This window comes from Tauraco erythrolophus, chromosome 3 (genome assembly GCF_009769465.1).
Source record: "Tauraco erythrolophus isolate bTauEry1 chromosome 3, bTauEry1.pri, whole genome shotgun sequence".
In the NCBI taxonomy this organism is placed as follows: domain Eukaryota; kingdom Metazoa; phylum Chordata; class Aves; order Musophagiformes; family Musophagidae; genus Tauraco; species Tauraco erythrolophus.
This window is the reverse complement of record NC_141467.1, coordinates 81,441,964-81,459,113: the sequence shown is the minus strand read 5'-3', so window position 1 is coordinate 81,459,113 and position 17,150 is coordinate 81,441,964. Positions and strand designations below refer to the sequence as shown.

Here is a 17,150-nt window from a genome sequence, read left to right as displayed (position 1 = left end):
TCTTCCCAAAAATCTTACATGTACGATGCAGACCCCAGCTCCCATGTACTCTGTACAGTCACATTTGACTTCAGCTGAGGATGTGGCCAAGGTGAAGAGTGATGGGGAAAGTCAGTAGGGATTGTCTCTTTCCCAAATACATGCCCCTTTGTGAAATTGCTGCTGTGTGGGATGAAACACAATGGGAAAACTCTGGAGTGAGCCTTTAAATCACACTGCATCCTTCTAGTAGCACCTTGGACTGAATGCAGGGGTACCACGGATATTTCACTTGTTCCTCATTCCTTTTGCCTTTGGGATATTGCTGATGCAAAAGTGCTACCAGAGTGCAGAGCCTCTCCTGGGCTCCCGAACATAGCCTGAGTGCACATGGCAGGCAGGGAACATGAAATTAGCTAACATGCTCAGAAATTAGGAGGTAAGCACAGCTGATGCTGCGGTAGCACTTGGAGTTCCTGCTGCAGGCATGTGGATGTAGTTTAACTGTTTAATTTTACACATTCGAATTCGCGGTCCGCTTTAGAAGCTGAAGCTCCTCTGTTTCCAGAGGGCAATCTCGCCTCCTCACAGAGTCTCTGATCCCCAAGCAAGGAATCGTTGCCTGAAGTGCTCTCTGGGGCTGCTGCTCTCCCTCTCTGGGTTACAGAGTGCCTAGTTTAGACTAGAAACTTAACATGAAGGCACCTGAAGTCTCAAAATATTTCATGTTTTTTCAAATTTATGACTCTTCATTGTTATATCGTGGAGGATATGCAAACTTTCTGCAAATTAATGTAGAGTGTAGTTTAGACTATTTTCTTCATGGATTTGCTCTCTGAAGAAAGCCTTCATTGTTTTATGTCCCACCTCCTCTCCTTCATTTATGTTAATTTTATTTGTCTTCTTATCAAGAGAAAGTACAATCTGACCATATTTCTGCACAAATGCTATTTGTCATTGTTGGCAGTTGATGCTCTTTATAGAAGCAAAAGGCTGGAGTAGCAGGAGTGTTGTGGGTCAGGCTGAACTGGAGGAATATTGCCAAAGACGTGGGCAGCACTCTGCACAGTGCATACTTGCATTGTCTGAGCCCTATCACGCCATCAGTTTAGACAGAACTCCCTTTAGGAGTCAATGACTGCATTGCTCCTCGTAACCCATCAGGCTGGCGGCACATCTTGGGACAATCAAAAAACAAATTTTTTTTAACAAATGTGAAGAAATATAACTCTGTGGATCATTTCCAGCTGTTCCTCTATGCTCATGTCTCATCCCTCTTCATATCATATGGCTTATTTGTCTTCCCTCTTACTACAGCTCTCTGCCTTTGCTCTACATGAGCAAAAGAAACCATAATATGTTCTTAGCATATATTTAATATGTTTTTGTATTGCCTTATTTTCTTCATTGTAGCCGTTATCAGTCTTTTTTTCCTTCACAAAACTAAAAAGAATTCATAATAAAACAAGCCAGCTCTTTCCCATACCACATTTCTGGTTAAAAGTCCTGGTTTTAATTTCTTTGCAAAGTAAATATCCAGCCTCCTATACCAAAACTAAATGCACATTCTTCATTTAAAGAACTCTCTTCCTGAAAAGCCTCTAGTGTGCTCATTGTGTCTTTAGTAGATATACGTGATAATCTCCTAGTGTTATAGAAATTTCTTGATGTTTATGAATAGACGGAAAATTTGTGTTTCAAAGTGTTTGAAGGAAGTTCTTTGAATTATTTTTCCTTCCTGTCAGAGTCCAACGGTACCATTGTCAGAGTGTGAAAACACAGTAATAACAGGTTTTACAAGAACAATAGGATCACATTAATAAAAAAAAGTAGAAAACATCTAGTGTTTCTTTGAGATCTCACCCTTTTAAGTTCAGGTTTATTTTGTATTCTTTTCTGCGCGGTTATTTCAAACACTGAGGTTTGGGAAATGAGAAAATCTTAATGAAGGGGGAACTAGAAGATTTCAACAAATGGAAGATTGTACTGGTAGCTGAAGTTGTCCCCCCTCTTGTGCCAACATCCCTGCTTATAATACCTTGTAACCTCTAAATAAATTCCCCTCTTTTCTTGGAGTATTTAGTGCATTTCTTTGTCTTTTAGCCACCATGGCTATGCTAGCCATAGCAGGCTCATTGTGAAAATTAGTGCATTTCACACCTGTAGGTGTGTTTCTTGTTTCAGAAATGCCTCCTATTTGCCAGTAACGCACTTAGACTGAATGCAGGATAAAAACTATCTGGTTCCATCAGAATGTGCAGGGCAGAGATTATCGCCTAAAAGCAATGAGTGCTATACATCTGCATTTGCAAACCAGAAGTCCCACTCATGTCTTAACTATGTCTTTGACCATGCACATTTGCTATAAGAATGTTGTCCTACATGCTGAAGAAATCTATTGTATAATTATTTTTGCATGACTATTACTCTTTGATCAGCGGACCCCTGTAAAGTGTCTTGCGTCTCTCTCTCTCCATTGACTGAAAATGCTATTTTCCATCTTTCAGGACTTGTGCCATTCTCATTGTAACGATGCCACAGTCCAGAAAAAGATCACAGCTATCATTGACTGCTTTATTAATTCCGCCGTACCCCCAGCTTTGCAGATTGACATCCCAATGGAACAAGCAAAGAAGATTCTGGAACACAGGAAAGAACTAGGACCTTACATTTTTAGAGAAGCACAGGTAAGAAGCTGGGAGAATCTCTGTAATAGGTCTGACTAGAGTCTGTGTGCCTGATTTTAACGATAGTCTTTATTGCTTATGTGACAATTTGGTCTCCATGCATGAGCCTGGGCATGAGGGAGAACGCTATAGTCATGCATTTCAATGGAGATTGTATGGTGGAGATGACAGAGAAGTTTCAGATATTTACTGCTCAATAAACTGGTCAAACTCTGCTAGCTGATCCTGGAAAGGTGTTACCAGGTCTGTATTAGGAATTCTGGCAGTAGAAATTAATTCTGTCTGCTTTTAATTGCTTGTTCTTTACCACTTGGTTAATGCCAGAGAAGCAATTTGTAGTTAGAAAGCATGTCGGTTTTGTAGTTTATGAAAAAAAATGCAGATGCGAGTAAAGCACAAAGACAGTCTTTCCCTTCTTTACTACAGGCTGTAGGCAATTTTGTATCCGATCTTTGTACAAATCAGACTGAACAGCAATTTGTGAACCTTTACTGCAGACTTAATATTTTCTTATTCCTTGTTACTGTTTTCTCTGACTTATCTTCTAAACCCAAGAAAGCTAGTTCCTCTTCTTTTCCTATAAAATTGTCACCAACACCTTTAAACATCAACTGAGTCCATAAAGTGTTTGGATCACAAAAGATGAATGATTTGTCAGAGAAAAGGGTCCACATAGGTCCTAAAAGAAATAAGAAGTCTCATTTCAGCCTGTGTAAAACCCAGTGAACTCCAGAAATGTGGCACAAAACCAAGGGAAGAACGTGGTCAAAAAGCTGTGACTGGAACATGACAGTGACTCACATGTCACTTTCAAGTCTGTTGAGCCAGAAGTGGAGAGGTGCTGAGCATGCTCAGCTCCTTTTAAGCCACGTTTCTCAATGAGAATTAAACATCTAAACAAATTGAAAAATGTGAGCCTCAGTACGTGCAGCAACAGAATTCACTGAGCCCCTCTGTTTGCTTTTTTAAAATTGTTTTTTCTTATTCTAGTTCAAAAAAGACCCTGTGAGAGATTATATCATTTAAAAATTATCCAAGATTTGCTCATAGATCTGTAATGTGGTTTAAGAGCCTTTCCAGAGGCAAAAAAAGTATTTCCTTTCTCTTAAGGAGGGAAAAACCCCCTTCTCCCTAATGAACTGAATATTTGAAATACTTGAGCAGAACAGTGGTGCAAAAGCAATTCTACTGGTGTATATTTTATCAGGAATACTTGTAAAAAATGATGGATGTTTTCATTAATGCAAACAATTGTTTAGGGAAATATAAAAAAAGAAAGTGCCTTTTAACTGTGTTTTAGGAAGATTTCTCACCAGTAATAAACACACTGATGAAAAGCATGTGCAGAGCAAAGCTGGCCTGAAATGTCAGGACACAGTACGTGGGAGGAACAAGGCTGTGTATTCAAAAACAAATAGTTATTTCATTCTCATGGTAAACTACATTTTATTTTAGAGTAAACTCTGTTTTCTTAATATGGTCAAGATTGACTGTCTTTTCTTTCTGTGCAGATGACTATTTTTGCTCTTCTGTTTAAATTTTGGCCAAAATTTTGTAAGTTTCGAAGCAATTTGCCTAGTGACAAAATTCTACTTGCCTTGGAGAGAAAAAAGGGAAAAAAGACACAAAAGAAGGAGGGCAAGACAGCAGAGGTAAGGCTCACAGTTTCAGGTGACAGCTGACGAACTGCATAAAACCTCCTTTATGAGCAAACATACGTGAATTCAAATATCCCTTTCTCAGCCTGATCCAAAGCTACCGAAATCTTTTTGTTAGAATTCAAGCTCTACATGCGACCCAGTACTAGGGCTATTAGTTCCCAATCTTGGCGATGCATATACATATGTTTAACTTGAAGCAGATGAGTCAATGGAATACTCCTTTCATTAAGCAGAGAGGGAAATGTATTTTAGTCATCTTTTGTGCCAAGACAAGAGCAAAAAAAGAGGGCTATTTTTTTAAAATCTATATAAATAATTTAGATCTATTTAAATCTACCATCCATGTGTACAATGGATAACTGCAGACCTGTTTGCACTTTCAGTATGTACTATCCTATTTTAGAACTTACAGTCCTGAGTCACTACTGAAAGCAAAACCAAACCAAACCAGATTTCATATCTATTTTCCAGAAGGAGCATTTGAAAAGTCTGCACATTAATTTTAAAATTATTTATGTGTGAATTGCTTTGTATAGTCTTTGTCTTTTCTTGACTATTTCTCAGCTTTGACAGTGAAATTGTTAGACTGTTCACAATGAGTTTCCAGACAGTTTCAGTACATTAGCAGAACTGTGACCTCTACAGCGGAATGCTTGCTTGTAAAATTGCTTTTCTTGGAATTTTATTATTAAAATACAATGGATTTTTTTTCCTGTTGATTATAGGCTTTGCAAAAGTTTATTTTTTATGAAATGTAATTGTTTGGCCAGCTTTGAGGACAGAACATTCCTTTAAGGACAGTGAAATTATTGGAATTGCAAACTATCAGAAGTAGCATTAAAAGACCTTTACATATTTTAAACACTACGTACACATGTGTTGAGATATTACGATGAGAACCACATGAGCACCTGGACAGATAAAGGCATACATGCCTGTAAGAACATGTACACATTGATATCCTCTTTCAGACACATGAAAACTGAGGACCAGTGAAGCGTTATTCAAGGCTGCACACCAATGTCAAGTGAAGTCTAAAATCCAGGAACTCATGTTGCTTTCTCCAAAGCACGTTGCCTCCATACAGATATGTCTGGCAAGGCCACTGGCAATACTTACAGTGCAAGAATGCAATATTTCAAAGTAATGCACTTTTGCGTTTTCACAGACTTATTTTTTCCATCTGTTTGTTGCCCATCTATAAGATTTCTGATTAAGATCAAGGAAGTACAGAGCAACTCTTGGCCAGGAGGGCAAAAGTCTAGCTTTTATGGGGAACAAATGGGAAAGGTGAATTACCCTTCTAAGCTGGGAAATAGGGTAGGAAATTTTAGAAAGTGACAGGCAGAGAAGGCAGTTCAGTAAACAGTTTGCAGACTATTCTCACAAAAAAAGTCAGTAAACCAGTTACCTTTTAAAATCTCTTGAAATAATAGGTGGAACAGATACATTTTTGAAACCTTTTCCCCCTCTATTATTGTTTCAAGAATTTGCTGTTACACATTCTCTTGCCTGAGATTTCTGTCCCCTTAACGACAACGTAACTATTCAAATGATTCAATATCCCTGAAGGATACTGATAAGGTTCATCCAATGTAAGCAATAGCAGGTTCACTTGGCAGCTTGTAGAAGGTGATGATTTCTTGGCATTTAAAACAATATCCATGCTCCTCTGCCCCACCAGGCTCATGCTGAAGAAGAGCATGAGCTCTGCCAAGGGTTAGAAATAACATTTTTTTCCTTATATATATATATATATATATATATATTCCCTCTTCTCCAAATCAGTTGCCATTTTGGATTTATGTCAAATGGAACAATCATGATCCTGGGAGAGGAATTTCACTTTCTCTCTTCTCACAAATTTGTCTCTGGGGTGCCCAATCTACCTGGGCTCACCTCTCTTTCTGAACCAACTGGATAAGAGTTGGACTTTTATGTAGTATAATGGAAAAATGGGGAGACAAGGAGTCTTTCACTGGACAATGATGTACGACTTGGTACTATTTGACTATCTCAATTTTTTGTGTGTGTGCCTATTGGTTATTTATGGGGCAAATCCTATTGAAGTCTTCCTGGCTGTGGATTCAGTTCAGGGGAGGACTGGCTGACAACGAGGGACTCCATGAAAACTCTGTACAACGCACAGACCTCTTTTAAGCTTAGTGTTGTCTGGAAGGCAAGGGAAGGGTAGGTACAAGGTCAAGTAAGCTCAAACATTCAGCATAATGTGACTGTTTCAGTATTGAGCTGAAATAGTGGTTTTAAAAGATACTGCCTTGGGAGAGTACAGTTTGCTTCTCAGTTTTCACATATTTGCCCTTAGTGTGGCACAGCTATATAGGCTCATCTTTGGCTCATCTGTGGGTCTGTTCATTTGTTAACTGCTAGATGCACCTACTACCTACTTTAAAAAATATCATTAGTCATTTTTTGCAGACTGCTTTGATATCACTATTTGTAATTTGTTGCATACACAATTGCATTCTGCCTCCAAAATCAATTTTGGATTTTTAGCTCTCCAGACTACAAAATAGTTTTAACTTACACTGTAAATCTGTACTTACTCTATCCACGCCTTAAGCAGAGAAAGGTAAAACCATAAGCATCAATTTTCCTTTTCCATGTTTCCCTCACCTCTCTTTAAGGTTCTTAGCAGTAAGCTTATTTATTAGTAAGTCATGTAATGTCATGGGATATGACATTGCCATAACATCGCCTAATTCATTATGAGAAGACCTCATTTAATTCACCATTCTCATTGAGAAAGCTATCAAACATAAACTGTAGCATATTAGTATACATACTGTTTCTGTATTTGCTTTGGCACCCCTGTTCCATCAATTGAGAGTGCCACGGGAGTTAGTAAGCATTCTAGAGAGAAGACAAACACCACGCTGCCTGGGCAATTCTATACCCAGAAGTCACCCTTATAGTTGATGGGTCCATAGAGCAGTGGGGATGATGAGGACGAAAAGGCACCTTGGGAGAAAGGAAGTAGGATAATCTGATCCTTTTCACATCTTCCTGAGTGACTCTGGGAAAGCATTTGACTTCTCTTTTTTTTCACAATTTCTCATTTGCAACATAGGAGGGTAATATTACTTGCCTAATGGGGATATCGTGGGGTTAGTTATGTGAGGTTAAATATAAACATTAATTACTGTCCATAGTTTTGGGATCAATAAACAGAATGTGCAAAGGCACAGCCTTAGTAAAACACTAAAACAACATGAAAATGACAAACAGCTAATCACCAGAGCAGTTTACCAAGGGTTACAATGCCTCGTCCTTCACTGTAAATGTTTTAAATGAGGATGCCTGTTTTCCTATGTATGCTGTAGTTCATTCACAGCTACTGGACCAAGCTGGAATTAATAATTAGAAATCCTATGTTCTACACTTATACCTGAGGCAAAATTAGAGGATCACAATGGCCTCTCTGTCCTTAAAATATGTTCTGTTGCAGATCTGCCCTTTCACTTAGCTGCATTTTGGAGCAGGTATTCCATCTGAAAGGAAGACAGTCGGCAGGAGTGTAGAGGTCAGGAAACTTCGATTGAGACAAAGAAATGTGCTAAAAAAGCAGCATATTTTGCTAGTTTTTATTATGCCCAACATGATGAATTATGAAACTAGGCATTACAAAACATTACTGCATATGACACTGTCTCATTTCCAACGACAACTTTCGCTTCCTCAGACTTTGCTTTTTACTTTAGCTCAGTAACTATTGTTTACATCTAATTATGACTTCTTATTATTGGCAGGGTAAAGAAGCAGGGAAAAAACTCATCAGTCTGTCAAGCAGTGCTTTGGTAGATGAGATTGGTGTGGAGAGAGGACCAGCATCATTTTCAGATGGATATGGGTGGCAGGTGAATAATAAACATGTTGCTATAGATATCATCATTCAAGAGAGAAAAAATGATCTTAAGAGAATGAGAAGGTGAAGTTTGGTTTTGAATTACTGCTGTCACATGGTTCTTCAATAACTGTTCATTCTTCTACAATTAACTTCACTGTTATAAGTTTACCTACCTTACAGGTGATGCTTTTTTCTTATTATTTTCTTTAAGATTTAAGTTCTGAGTAGTATTAACATCTAACAACATATTAAGCCCTTTAGGTGTATAGATTTAAAAAGAATCTTTATTTGAAGATAAATTGAAGAAAAGGAAGTTCTGGAATAAGAGCTTCATGGAATAAGTATTGCATTACTTGTGAAATTCATACCCTGAAATAATTTGGTTGGGGCTTGCGTCCTGTTCTGCTCATATGTCAAAAACGGAAGCTGAACTCATTTAGGAACTCTAGGTATTCGGATAGAAACCCTGACAGAAAACAGACTTTTAGTACTTCTTCCAGAACAACTCTCATGATGCATCAAAACTGTCGTGAAAAGGTAACAGTCATTTTATTGCAGAAACAAGAAGAATAGACATGCCACCTCAGGCATATCAAGGGATCACTCATAGCTGAATTGACACTTCCAGAACATAACAGGGGATCTGTGCAACCACATAATCACAGCTCTGTCATGTGAAGCAGGAGTAAATCACACTCTGGCCACTTCTTACATTCCATAGAGATCTTCCTGTGGCATTACATTAGCGATGAGTAGAATATAGAAATAGGCAGTCTGAAATACCCTCAAAATATGAAGCCACAGTGCAAACTCTCATCCTTAAACAGACCTGTTAACCTTTGCTCATACCTATTTAAAAAAAAAAAGTGAGTTGGGTGAGCTGGTTATCTGTTGCTCACCAGCCTGGGCTGCGGCACCAAGGACGCTGTTGCATCCTCCGCAGGCAGGAGGAAATGGCCTGCCTCTTGTAGGCAGGATAGGTACCTTGAGTTGAGTAGTTAATTAGTTCATTATCTTCAACTCAGTCCAGCTGGGTAAAAATGATTGGTGCCATAATTCCCCCTTTTTGTTTTACCATTTTTTCTGTTTTCACAAAGGCTTTAAGGGTGAGCAGAGACCCGGCCCATTCATCCAACTCCAGCACGCTTCCCTCCCACGAATACCACATCGGGGCTTGCAGCTTTACCTTCTTCTCCAAAGGACTCTCGCTCGAGCTCCCAGCTCCGGCTCTTTTGGCTCGGGCTCTTGGCTCAGCGAGGGAGTCGGGGCTTCCCAGGGTCTCACAGATGTATCACGTCGGGGTCACCAGTTGTTGCTCACCAGCCTGGACTGCAGCACCAGGGACGCTGCTGCATCCTCCACAGCCAGGAGGAAATGGCCTGCCTCTTGTAGGCAGGATAGGTATCTTGAGTTGAGTAGTTAATTAGTTCATTATCTCAACTCAGTCCAGCTGGATAAGAATGATTGGTGCCATAGTTATCAATATCATATGCCTTAAGAGGCAGGTAATTGCAGAAAGAGCAATAATCTTGCATAGAGCAGTTTCTTCTCCAAACCCCTTTCTGCTATAGGAAGATGACAGAATTTCTTCTTACTGAGTCATGAAATGACCAGTTGGCCCCAATTTTTTCAGACTGTAAGGAAAAACAAAAAAGGCCAAATAAAAGTACAGTTCTTATACTGATTTGGGAGAGTGACCTAAATTTACATCAAACCTGAACTGCGGTTGTTGCAACGTAAAGAGCAACATTTTTCCCTTAGAAAAGGAAAGGATGACATCTCCAGTTGATCTGCCTCTAGTGGCAGCAGCATTCTGCTGGAGAGGGCGGGCAGAAAGAACTCTTAGGCTAATGAGTCCTTCAATGATTTGAGAAAGGATGGACTGGAAGGATGTGGCAGGGAGATAAAATTAAGTCCTTAATAGCACAAAAAGCTGACATTTTGGAAGGGGAAAAGTCTACTTTATTTAGGTTTTAAAGATAAAAGGAGAGAGAATAGGACTCAGGTCAGGGATGGAGAATAAACGAACGTAAACATATCTGTCAAACTTGCTTACATTGCATTTCATGGTGTTTTGAGGTCACCTATTTGCAGCAATACTATTTTTGCCACGATTCCAGTATTGTCATGACAAAACTCCTCCTCTTAATAACTGTGATTATTCAATAATAGGGATACAACATAAACAAGTTTTTTGTCTCACTATTGAAATGGACAAGGAACTACTAGTGACATAGTCAGGAGGCTGATGTTTTTTAACGGTTCTTGCAGGTTTCCTGGTCCTATTCCAAATACATAGAAGCCTTGGAGCAGGAGAGAATACTCCTTAAAAAGCAAGAAAATCTGGAGAAAAAATCATCATCATTCCTTTCAGGTTGTTGACCAAGCTCTGTAGCTTAGGAGAATAAGCTTCTAGTTTAGGTGAAATTCTCTTATTATAAGGACTTTGTTTGCTCTCCTTTCAAGCTGCATACATAAACCACTGCCTCTCTTACACTGTCTGCAGAGGAGTTGCTCTCTGCACTATACTTGTGACTGATAAGTTTTCTAAGAAAGGGAAAGTGAAAGTTGCAGGGTATCAGCATTGTCTTTACTGTACAAGTCCTGCTGCAGAGAGGAATATGGCTATTTCTTCATTCTACACAGTAGCATAGCAATCCTATTTGGTTCATATATATATTTCACCTACCTGGCTTCTTGTGCTTCATCAACTTACACACAACGAGAGAGGTGAATCTTTTTTCTCACCAGTTTGTCAGTATGCTTTCGGGGGATGTAAGAGGCATTGCCTCATCCTTGTGCCAGCTGGGTATATCCTGGGATATTACGACCTGTCTGTTCATTAAATAACTCACTCCATTTAGCAGTAGGGCTAGCAATAGCATTATGTGATGTTAAAACCATTCAGTTTCCCATCATTTTTGTTTTCTTCCCATATACAGGTGCTTCACCTATGTCCTTCCTGAAGCCTGGAAACTCTGAAAAATCCACCGTTTCTCCAAAGAGAAGTGTGATTTTGGAGAAACACTCAAATCTTCCCAAGAAACAGAAAGTGAGTACCAGACTGTCAACAAGTGTGCTTTGAAATTTGGATTCTTAAAAGCTAGTTTTCCTTCTGTCAGTGCTGATGCTCACTAGTAGCAAGTTATCCCACTCCAAATCACATTTAACTGAAGCTGTACAGCCTCAACATGAAGGCAAGATTATTTTTCACTCCAACCATGGTTAGTGGACCTAATGTTGACCAGATGGAATTTTGTTGCAAAACAGTAGTCTCTGCAATGCAATTATCTAAGCTTTCCAGTTAAAATATTTTGAATAGGAGCATGAGATGACTGGAGCAATCTCAGATCCCATGGAGCTACTGGCAAAGGCCTGACACAGAACTAGCAATAGATCATTTTTGCCGAAACCAATTACACATTAGAATGGGAGAAAGAAGTGGGACAGCAAAGAGATTTGCTAAAGACAGAAAAGCCAGTTTTGCTTCAAAGCTTGAATTCCTAGATGGAAGAGTCCCCTGGAGGTTTTGGTTTGGTTTTTTTAAGCCTATGCTGAAATTTGAGGGACTTAAAAAATTTAAGAGAACTTGAACTATTGCTCCTCTTCCTTCTCTGCTCCTCCTTCCTCTTCTAATTCTGTACTTCAACACTGCTATTTTAGGCAAGCTGATGTCCTGCCCTCACCAGTCCTCCTCCTAAACACACTCTCCTTGTGGCAGCGTTTTATGCATGGGGCTTCTGAGAAAACTGCAGCATTCCTTGGTCTTCCTTCTTGTTCTCTTTCTGCCCTCTTATGACCTCCTAGTTGCAGTTAAAGTCACCCAGTCACCTTGGACGGTGTGCACCTCTGCAGGGGTTACTGTATTTCATACATTTATGCATTTTGTACTGCAGCTTTGCTTCACACGTGGCTGTGTCACCGTGAGGAGTCCTTGTGAAGGGGCTTCAGTTCTGCTCTGTAGCTGAGAAACTTCCAGCTGGGCCCAGTGCTCAAAGAGGGACTACAAGGTGGCTGCAGTCCTTGCTGCAGATCCGCCTGGCAGTCTCTGGCCCAGCCCGTCATTCACAACCTGAGAGCTGCATTCCTACCAGGCATCAGGCTGTGGTGGTATGGGCTAATGCAATGAGAAAGTAGAGATCTTGAGTGGTCTGAGAGGTCTCTCCCACCAGCTTCAGCTGTAGCCTGCTCTCCACTACCACTGGAAACTTGCCTGCCCTGCCCCTTCCCTCCCAATAGCCCAAGTGTTCCCACTGCCTTTGAGTGGCTTCCTCTTCTTCCATCGTGACCCTCTGGTGGTTCTCCTCAACCACGCCCTCTGTGGTGATCTGATCATTCTGCTGGTGGGGTGAGACACCTACAGAAGACCACCGCTGCTCTTGTTGGGCAGCTTCTCTCCATTTTGTTGCAGAGGATGTCACGCCTTGTGCAGTGGGTGTAAATGGCAAGGCGCTGGCAGTGGCGGGGCTGTAGGGGTGCCTCTGTCAGGAGAGCCTGGGGCTTCCTCATGCTGGACGCAGCCGATTCCAGCTAGCTCCAATGGACCCATCACAGGGCACGGCTGAGCCCATCAGCTGAGATGGTGGCATCTCAGGGAAACACAAGAAAGTGTAAAGAAAGATGGAGAAAGGAGGAGGAGGAGGAGGGAATTAAAAGAGTGAAAAAACTACAGAGGGAACACCAAGGCCAGAGGAGGAGGAGATGGTGGAGGAGGTTGAGGAGGTGCTCTGCAGTGGAGTAGATACTCCCTACAGCCTGTGGATGACCCATGCTGCAGCAAAGGAGAAGCGTGAGAAGGAAGAAAGGGCTGTCCATTGTCTCACTGAAGGGACTGAGTGTAACCTGTGGCAATAACAAGGTGGGGAGGAGAGGTGCTTGGAGTGAACGTGAACTGGGAAACATGGAGGAAGTGTTTTCTCTTAGAGTGTACATGTTCTTTTCTTCTTTTTCTTGGTTTTGTTTCTCACTACCCGAATCAGTAATGGTTTACTCTAATCAGCAATAAATTAATTTCCCCAATTTGAGTATGTTTTGCCTGCAGCAGCAATTGGTAAGCAATCTCTCTGTCTTTATCTTGACAAGCTTTCTCTTTCCTGTTTTAACTCTTTTCTCCTCTTGTCCTGCTAGGCGGACGGGAGTGAGTGAGTAAGAGGCTGGTGGGAGACTGGCTGCTAGTGAGAGCCAGCCCAACTACACCTTGTTTCTCTCTCTTTTTGATGCATTTTTTTAAGAACTGTTCTGACTATTTCAACTGGCTGCAACACAGCAATGACATTCTGTTACCTTTTGCAGGCAGATTAAAATCTCTCTGAGGAAAGGAATGCAGACACATTTAATGGAGGTGGGCAGGAGACACAAAAATAATCTGCATGCAAGGTTCGTCTTTACATTTCCAGAGAAAAGATAAGGACTTGGAATGTTATTAAGAATCATGGGACATTAGTCAAGGGCAGAAAATAAACACCTTCCAATGTGTTCCATATCACCATGATTGTGATACTGACTCTTGTGTTACTCATTTGTTTAACAGTACACCTTGAGGCTCAAATCGGAGTAAGATTCCACGGAAGTACATGGTACAAACAACTAGGTGGTCTTATAAAGATCTTATAATCAAACCCAGTTCCTCAGTGCCTGTTCTAATGGATAAGTAAAACGCTGCATTGAACTGACAGCCCTGAAGCAGTGTGTCTTGGCACACTATGCTCTCAGTACTGCAACTCACGCAACTTCTATTCATCAAGGATAACTCATGAGGTGTCTGAGAATCATAAAATCAAACCCTGTTGTGGTTTGCTTCGAATCCTGTCTGATTCCCGGTCCAAAGTACACCTTCGGCCTCATTTCTGAGTTTTGATCTGCAAGAAAGGCTTAAAACACATCAGGACATGGATGTGATTGAGAACTTTTGTAAAACGTCATTCTTCCCACGGCATTACTCACCGGAAGGTTGCAGAAGCTCATAGCTCTTGTGTAGCTCTCCCTACTTTTTTGCTTCTTTTTATAATTTTAACAGTTCTAAAAAGAGTTGGGACAGAGTTGATGTTGGGACTAGGGCCAAAGGATTAATGGGCGAGTTAAGAGGGGGCAGGGGCAGAATTAACTGCTAGGCAGGGGACACGATGATCATAGACCTCTCCACATTTTTCAGACCACTTTAAACACCAGTCCCCAGCCACAAAGTTGTTGGCTCCATTCTTCTCTACATGTGTGTAACGCATGTAAGAGGAAGGCAGATCAGCAAGCTCCAGCTTGCTGAGTTCCTGAGGACTGCCCCTGAGTTAGAGATGAGATTGCCTTCCACTATGCCTCCCAACCTCTTGGACAAAGAGAACAAGACATGCAGCCCTGTCTTAGTCATCAGAAGTAAAGGTTCTTCACTTGAAGCTCTTAGATCGTACTGCTAAGGGCCATCCATGAGTGCTTTCCTCATTAGTGTGGGGTGGCAGCTAAGGACAACTAATAATAGTCTTTTTCTTTTTCACTCTTGATGCAATGACCAAGATTTTCATCAGGAGTTGCTTCAGATAGGCCAGCAGGGAAGAAAGATAGATATGGATATGGATATAGCTGCCCTGCTCATATATCCTTGAAGGAGCAAGGGAAATCATTGGTTCAGTTCCTACTTTCCCCACAGTTCAGAGACAGTTTGCTTCATGCTTATCTCTGTTTCTTCTGTGTTTGAGTTGTTTGCTTGTGTGACATTACCTGAGAAACATGTCTTGGGTGGAAGCCACAAGGGAACAAACCAGAAAATTCTTGTCCCTATTTTTCATGTTTTCCCAAATTTCACAGATGCAGTAAACTTTAATGCTCAGTACATCTGAGGAGGGTGGAACGTAGCATCTTGTATTGAGCGGAGCACATGTGGCACTGTGTGGCCTACCACTCATTTATGTGAAAGGCAAAGAAGAATCACGAAATGCCATAAATGCAGTGATGTATGTCAGTCTAAATGAAATGTAAAAGGCCACCTTCTACTGCTGTGGCCAGTACAGTGCACGAAACCAAATGCTGGAGTGCGGCAGTCGGTTTCTGTCTTGTTGTATTCTTGCCTTCATGGCATCTCGAGACAGTTAAATAACATGTAGACAATGCTTATCTTATGCTGGTAGCTTAGTCTTGAATCATACTTGGATTACTTCTAAAATGAAAAATATTATCCAAGTATTTGTCACAGATGATAAAACTCCTTGTGAATATGTTCCAGCCTTGCCAAATTGTTAAAGAAAATTTACCAGCCCCTACGCAAAAACTACTTCCCAGACAGTTACTATGATTAATACCATACACGTCTATCAAACTTAAAACCAAAGTACTTTGTGTACTTTGATGAGTAACTAGAATTTTGCAAACTGGCTCTATCCACTCAAAGTTCTGCAAACCAATGAAAACCCTCAATCCAGTTTGCAGTTCTGTCTCCATGTTAACTGAAATCTATATGCATATATGTATGTGTGTATATACACACTCATGCACAGTCATTTATAGGCCATGTCTTTAGCATGCAGCTGAAGAGGATCACATGTATGAGTAATGCTAGAAATATGTGTCATACCATTATGCCCATTTTATGTGTTAATTTTAAAGAAATATTGAGCAATTGGACAGGGAATATATTAAGAGACAGGGACCCTTTCATTTCTGGGTTACTAAATCTAACCTGATGCTATGGCAGATACCCTATAACTGCTCTTTGATGATAGATCTGAAATGGAACAGTGGGTTTAGTCTCGTCCCGAGGGACCGAGTAACTGCCAGTTCCAGCAGAAAGCCTGAAAACCGAACAGGTACAGAGACTAAATGTTATTGTTCTAAATGATGATTCTATATCACTTCAGAAAGCCTGCACTGCTATTGCCTTTGTCTTGTTCTTGAGATCTCTCTCAGGCTGCTGATCTACCACCTGTGAGAGACCAGGAGTTTTAAAGGGCTGGAAAAGTTTTACTCAACAACCCTAGCACCTCTTCCTTTAGATAACTGAAACTTTATTCCTTTTTCTATTTTAACTACGTATACCTTGGGACTTTCAGAAGTCTACAGCAGAAGAACAGTTCTCTGCAGAATTTGCTGCTACAGACAATAAAAACAATTCTCTTTTCAGAAACCTGCAAACCCAGAAACTCTGGATGGATTTATGCTTTAGTGGCGTTCAAAATACACAATCTAATCATATTCATTCTGACTTACTTTTCTTGTTTACTCTCAAGTAATGCAACATATTGGAACTATTTTGAAATTTTTTTAAGCCATCATTTGGATTCATAAATATTTACACTTAGATGCTATTACTCCGTATTTCACTTTTCTCTCATCAGACCTGGCATGTTTATTAAAACATTTATAATCTTTGAGGGTGCGGTCCTGAAGTTCCTCACTCAAATACTTTTGATATCAACACAAGCTGTGACTATGCACTTCAGGAAGGGGCTTTACACATTTTGCTTTGACTTCTCTCCTGCTACTGCATGACACAAAGTATCAGACTATGAGATTAATTCCTGAAAATATGTAGTGCTGGATTATGTTATTAAGGTGCACACTTACAATAGTTTACAGGAGTGGTAGTGGTGGTCACCAGACCATTTAAAAAGGGGTAAAATGCTTTCTCATTCGTGTCTTTACAATGCTGCACTGACATTGCCTCTGTACTTACTCCTCAGGATTTCTTTTTAGTGGCTGTTCCTTAAAGTACCGTTAAAGGGGAATGGTCTTAGACCCTGAACTGTGGATTCATTTGTCCCTTTCAAGGTGTGGAAATCCAATATTTAATCATCAGGCATGGAGATCAGCAACGAAGAGCGGTGCTTTGCAGACACAGCAGTAGACTAGATTCAGCAGATCCAGTTTCTATTATTGGTTCTCTTATCCAGTACTGGGTGGACAAGGCCAGACTGGTTTGTGCCACACTTTCTACATCTTTTACATGAAAAGAATCATTGTGAGTCACTTTGC

General features: G+C 40.5%; 1 protein-coding gene across 1 annotated transcript in view; it reads left to right on the top strand.

Moving 5' to 3' along the window:
* Window positions 1-8,280, top strand: part of RGS22 (regulator of G protein signaling 22) — a 71,266-nt gene extending 62,986 nt beyond the window's left edge. The window contains exons 21-22 of the mRNA XM_086609329.1: window positions 2,487-2,666; window positions 8,098-8,280. Coding sequence (XP_086465455.1) covers window positions 2,487-2,666; window positions 8,098-8,280 — 363 coding nt within the window. The remainder of the gene's footprint in view (window positions 1-2,486; window positions 2,667-8,097) is intronic.
* Window positions 8,281-17,150: the final 8,870 nt, after the last annotated feature.